General features: G+C 27.5%; 1 protein-coding gene across 1 annotated transcript; it reads left to right on the plus strand.

The window, feature by feature from the left end:
* Window positions 1–1,369: 1,369 nt before the first annotated feature.
* Window positions 1,370–4,216, plus strand: LOC110667271 (disease resistance protein Piks-1). Its single transcript, XM_021828067.2, has 3 exons — window positions 1,370–1,530; window positions 1,696–1,774; window positions 3,989–4,216. The coding sequence occupies exons 1-3, from the start codon at window positions 1,381–1,383 to the stop codon at window positions 4,129–4,131; spliced, it is 372 nt and encodes a 123-aa protein (XP_021683759.2). The 5' UTR covers window positions 1,370–1,380; the 3' UTR covers window positions 4,132–4,216.
* The last annotated feature ends 960 nt before the right edge of the window (window positions 4,217–5,176 follow it).

The raw sequence follows: 5,176 nt of genomic DNA on the forward strand, positions 1-5,176 counted from the left end.
GACCTTTGCTTTTGTTACTAATCTGAAGGCCAAAAACAAGGGATTTGTTTATTTCATTGCCCTTGTTCATAATAGGCTTGCAGATGAGCCTTTGATGATTTTGTTGAAATTCATTTTCCTTTTGAAAACCGCTATGATTTTGATTGTCATTTTTATCTTCAACAATCACTTCATAGTGCTATTTGCGCAAGTTCCTTGATACAAATGCTCATAACTTATAGGAGCCCATCCAAAACTTGTTAATACCATCCAACATCCAATAGACCTAAGCTATGGAGGTAGTTCTAACAAAACCATACCTTCGTCCTCTACGACTCAATCTGTTAGGAATAAAAATGTCCACAACCTCCCCTAGATGAGAGAAGGGAGACCAGAATGAACGAGCATTCACACCATGAGGAAAGTTCTCAAAGTAGGTTGTCGGCTATGACTGTTTGGGCTTGCGGTTTTGGCTCTGGTTACTACTGCTTGAGTGTTTAGAAGTTATGTGGATGCATTAGGCAAGTTGAGATGAGTGGTGGTTGCCAATGGCACTTTGGGTGTTTTTGGGTTGGGAAGAGGGAATAGGTCGAGAGCATCTCAACCATTGACACTGCTCTAATACTACTTTATTGAGTGAAGAAAAATACTTTTGGAGGAAGAGTTGTGTATTCACTTGATATCAAATAACTCAAATATATAGGGGTATTTATAGGTACAATAGGCAACCCATAAAATCTATGCATCTAATGTCATAGATGAACAAAAGTATTTACATGAATCTTAATGAACGTAGAGAACATGAACTCGCACGTGTTGATATCAAATAACTCAAATAATTAAATGTTATTAACGTTGAACTTCCACATGCATGAATTAAAATCATTCAAATTAATCTCTAACATCTCTCTCTTCAATATATATTTTTTTTCATAAAAATTAGTTAAAATTATTAGAGAAATTTAAAAGCCAATTTTTAGTTAATTGGATAAAATATGATAAAATAGACATAAATTAAAAAAAAAAAAAAACTGAAATGATTCGATTAAACTACAATTTAACAAAAAAATTTAGATTTTTTATCATGAGGCTCAATGAAATTTAAATCACTTCATTTAGACTTGACCAATTGAAAAAAAAAAATTTATTTTATTATTATTTTTTTTAGCGAATGAAAAAGAAATGATGATAAATTTGAAAGTCATTAATTTGAATTCCTGAAGGCTCAATACTAAAATGCTAATTGCTAGTAACACAGTGATTTGACCACACGTTTAGGACACGGAGTCCTCTCCCAAGGTACACGGAGTCCTCTCCCAGGGTACACGGACACGTACAGTGACCGCAACTATACTAGAAAACGAACTCTCCGCCCAATTTCCTCCTAGTAAGAGGTAAGATATGTTGATACTTGCCGAATTTTCTACGAAAATCACTCATTTTTTCTTTATAAGACTCGGATACTGCACAAACTTCTTATTCAAGCTACCTTTCTCTATACAAACCTCAACCATTCCTCTCCTTGCAACAGTTATAGGAAACAGCATGAAGGTATGGCTTTTAGGGATCTGAATTTTTTTTTTCTTCTTCTTCTTTTGTAATATCAGAAGTTCTTATATAAGAGAGGTTTTAGGATTCGGTAATCTACTGTTAGGAATCAAAAACACAAAGCGATTTGTGCATTTCCATTTTTCTTATGTGGTTAATTCTGTGCAGAAAAAAATAATCCTGAAAGTTCAGATGAAGTGCGAGAAATGCCGGACTGAGGCACTCAAGGTTGCGGCGAAAGCTTGCGGTAAGTGCTGTGATAGCTTCTGATCAATTTTATAATTTTTGCATCGGTTGTGTATAGGATTAGTCCAGTTGTTAAGGATTAGAACTTCCGTTCTTGTTTACCAAGTTCTTCTTTATTAGACAGCACTTTAGAAATATTCATCTTAAATATATCAAGTTGATGCGAGAAAGTAGCTTTTAAAATTGTCCGGAGAGAAGACTTAAGCTCGGTGTTTAAGATGGCTCGAAAATACTTTTAGTATAATTTTTTTTTTCATTGGGAAGGGAATGCCTGTTGCATGCACCAAGACTTCCCTCGTGTTTTACAGTGTTTGGATTTCCATGCATATGAACCTTGCTTTTTTCTAGTGTAAATATTTGTGCATTATTTAATTTTCTTAAAATGTTATATATACTTGCACCCAAAGCCTTTGATGGACTTTTTTTCTTTTTTGTGAAATAGTCTTTGATTAACTCTTAAATCTTAATGGCATTGACCCATAAAGATATTGGAAATGGTCTACAACCACTTTCATAGATATTGATTAATAGTTGATTGATTCATCAAGGAATAAGTTATTTTGATTGATTTGTGCTAATTAGTAGTAATAAAAACAAATTCAATTATATATATATATATATATATATATATATATATATATATATATATTTATATATTCTAAAAATTTACAATAAATTGAACAAAAGAAGAGAATTGATTGAATAAATATATTCCAATTAATAAAAGGAGAGGAGACTCAGATCTAATTTTCTCCATGTAGGGTAGTTAGGGTTGCCTAATTAACCTGCCACCTTGCCTTGGTGAGCAAGACTTCGAAGTATGGCAAGCTTGCCTAAGTCTTGGTCTTTTGCCAATTTTGACATTTAAAATTAAGATGGCTTATGTGAATAGGATGACTTATAATGCCAAACTTTGAAGACTGATAGTAATTATTGTACGACATTGCGTGTTGTAGATTAATTATGAACGTGGATATCTCAAAGTATACTGCATATATATGATCATATTTAAGGTGATATATGTAGATGAGTGCCTAAAAATAATAATAATTTTATATATATTTAATAGGGTAAAGTACAATTTTATATAAGAGAAAATACTTTTTTTTTTTTAATTTGACTCTAAGAAATTCCGAATCAATAAAGTAATGTGAAAAGAGAGAGTTGGATGAAGTAATAAATGCATATTAATTATATTTAGATATAAGAAATGAGGAGTGATTTTATTGAATTGGATGGGTGGTTTCAATTCAATAAAATTAAGATGGCTTCTGTGAATAGGATGACTTATAATGCCAAACTTTGAAGACTGATAGTAATTATTGTACGACATTGCGTGTTGTAGATTAATTATGAACGTGGATATCTCAAAGTATACTGCATATATATGATCATATTTAAGGTGATATATGTAGATGAGTGCCTAAAAATAATAATAATAATTTTATATATATTTAATAGGGTAAATTGCAATTTAGTATCACGTACTTTCGTGTTTTTTCTATTAAGAGTTAAAGAAAATTTTGTGATTAATGGAGAATTGAATTATCGCGCCGTTGACAAATTAAGAGAAAAGTGACTAATGTTGTTAAGTATGTTGATATTGTGTTGATGTGTCATGCTAACATTAGCGTCATGTTTGAGATTTGGCGTTGATGTCATTATGCCACGTCAGACATGGTGTTAATATTAACATGCCACATCAACATCATGTCTGTGTATTTAATGGTGTCAACAATTGATCTTCAAAGTGTTAACGGTGCAATAATTTAATTCTCAAATTATCACGAAAACTTTTTTTAATATTTAAATTGAAAAATACAAAAATATAGATATTAAATTATACTTTTCCAAATTTAATAAGTAATAAAAAAAATATTTTCTATTATAATGAGATGATATTAAAAATTAATAATTTTTACTCATTGTTTAAATTTATCTCTTTATTAATTTGATTAAAAATAAATTATTCATATCGAGATTAGAAAATTATAAAAGAAAATACCTTTTTTTTTAATTTGACTCTAGGAAATTTCGAATTAATAAAGTAATGTGAAAAGAGAGAGTTGGATGAAGTAATAAATGCATATTAATTATATTTAGATACAAGAAATGAGGAGTGATTTTATTGACTTGGATGGGTGGTTTCATATATATATATATATATATATATATATATATATATATATATATATATATATATATATATATACAGGTGTGAACTTTGTGGGGTTAGAAGGAGATAACAAAGAAAAAGTGGTGGTGATCGGAGATGGAGTTGACCCTGTCGATTTGGCCATCGACATGAGGAAGAAAGTTGGCCCCACGGATATTATCAGCGTTGCTGATGCAACTTAGAGAAGCTCTTCCAAGATTCTTCACTACTATAATAATGTCTTTTAGAAATACATTTCTTCAGATAAATAAAATATTTATTACTAAACTATCATTTGATAAAATTTTATTAGTATTTAAATATTATATTATTTATTTTTAATAATTCATATTTTAAGATAAAAAATTTATTAATTTCTAAATATTATATTTTTGTTTATAATAATTAATCTTTTTAGATAAAACTTATTAGTCTCTAAATATATAATTATTTATTTTTAATAATTAATTTTTTGAATTAAAATTTATTAGTTTCTAAACGTTATATTATTTATTTCTAAGTCATTACGATCAACTTTATTTTCATAAGAAGTTTTAAGTTTGTTTTTTTTTTAATTTCTCACTAAAAAATTTCATTTTTTCATAGTTAAAAATTTTTAATAACTAATATATATATAACATGTGCTAAGTTTGTATAGATTGTACATAGTCAAATAAAAAAGTGATGTCTAAAAATTAAATATGTAAATACATACACAAATATACCTATATTATATTATGTTAATATATATTAAAATAAAGAAATTATATTTTTCTTTTAATATATATAATTAAAACTTTTAATTAATATATTATTATTAATCATTGGGCTAACAAATGTTATTAATTTCTTGATAAAAAACACAAAAATTTGATTAAAACACTTTTATCATTAAACTATAAGTATTTTGATGATTTGAATTTATTAATTATACATATATTAGTATATTTTTTAATTGTTATTTTAATTAAATTTGTACTTAAAAATATCTAAGTACTATAATAAATATAATAAAATCTGATTGTATAATATAATATATTCTTAATTCTTTATTATAGCAAAATATTTATACAATAAACTAAATATTTAAATTCTAAATTATAAATTAAAAAATAATAATTTGTAAAAGAAAACAAAAAAGAAAGCGACGTCCCACATCATTTTTTCAAGGACTTGAAACGTGATGATTTTCCTATAAAAAGCAATCATCCTCCCTTGATATTTCAAGCAAAAAAATAGAGTCTAAAT

The sequence above is a fragment of the Hevea brasiliensis genome, chromosome 5 (assembly GCF_030052815.1).
Source record: "Hevea brasiliensis isolate MT/VB/25A 57/8 chromosome 5, ASM3005281v1, whole genome shotgun sequence".
Lineage (NCBI taxonomy): Eukaryota > Viridiplantae > Streptophyta > Magnoliopsida > Malpighiales > Euphorbiaceae > Hevea > Hevea brasiliensis.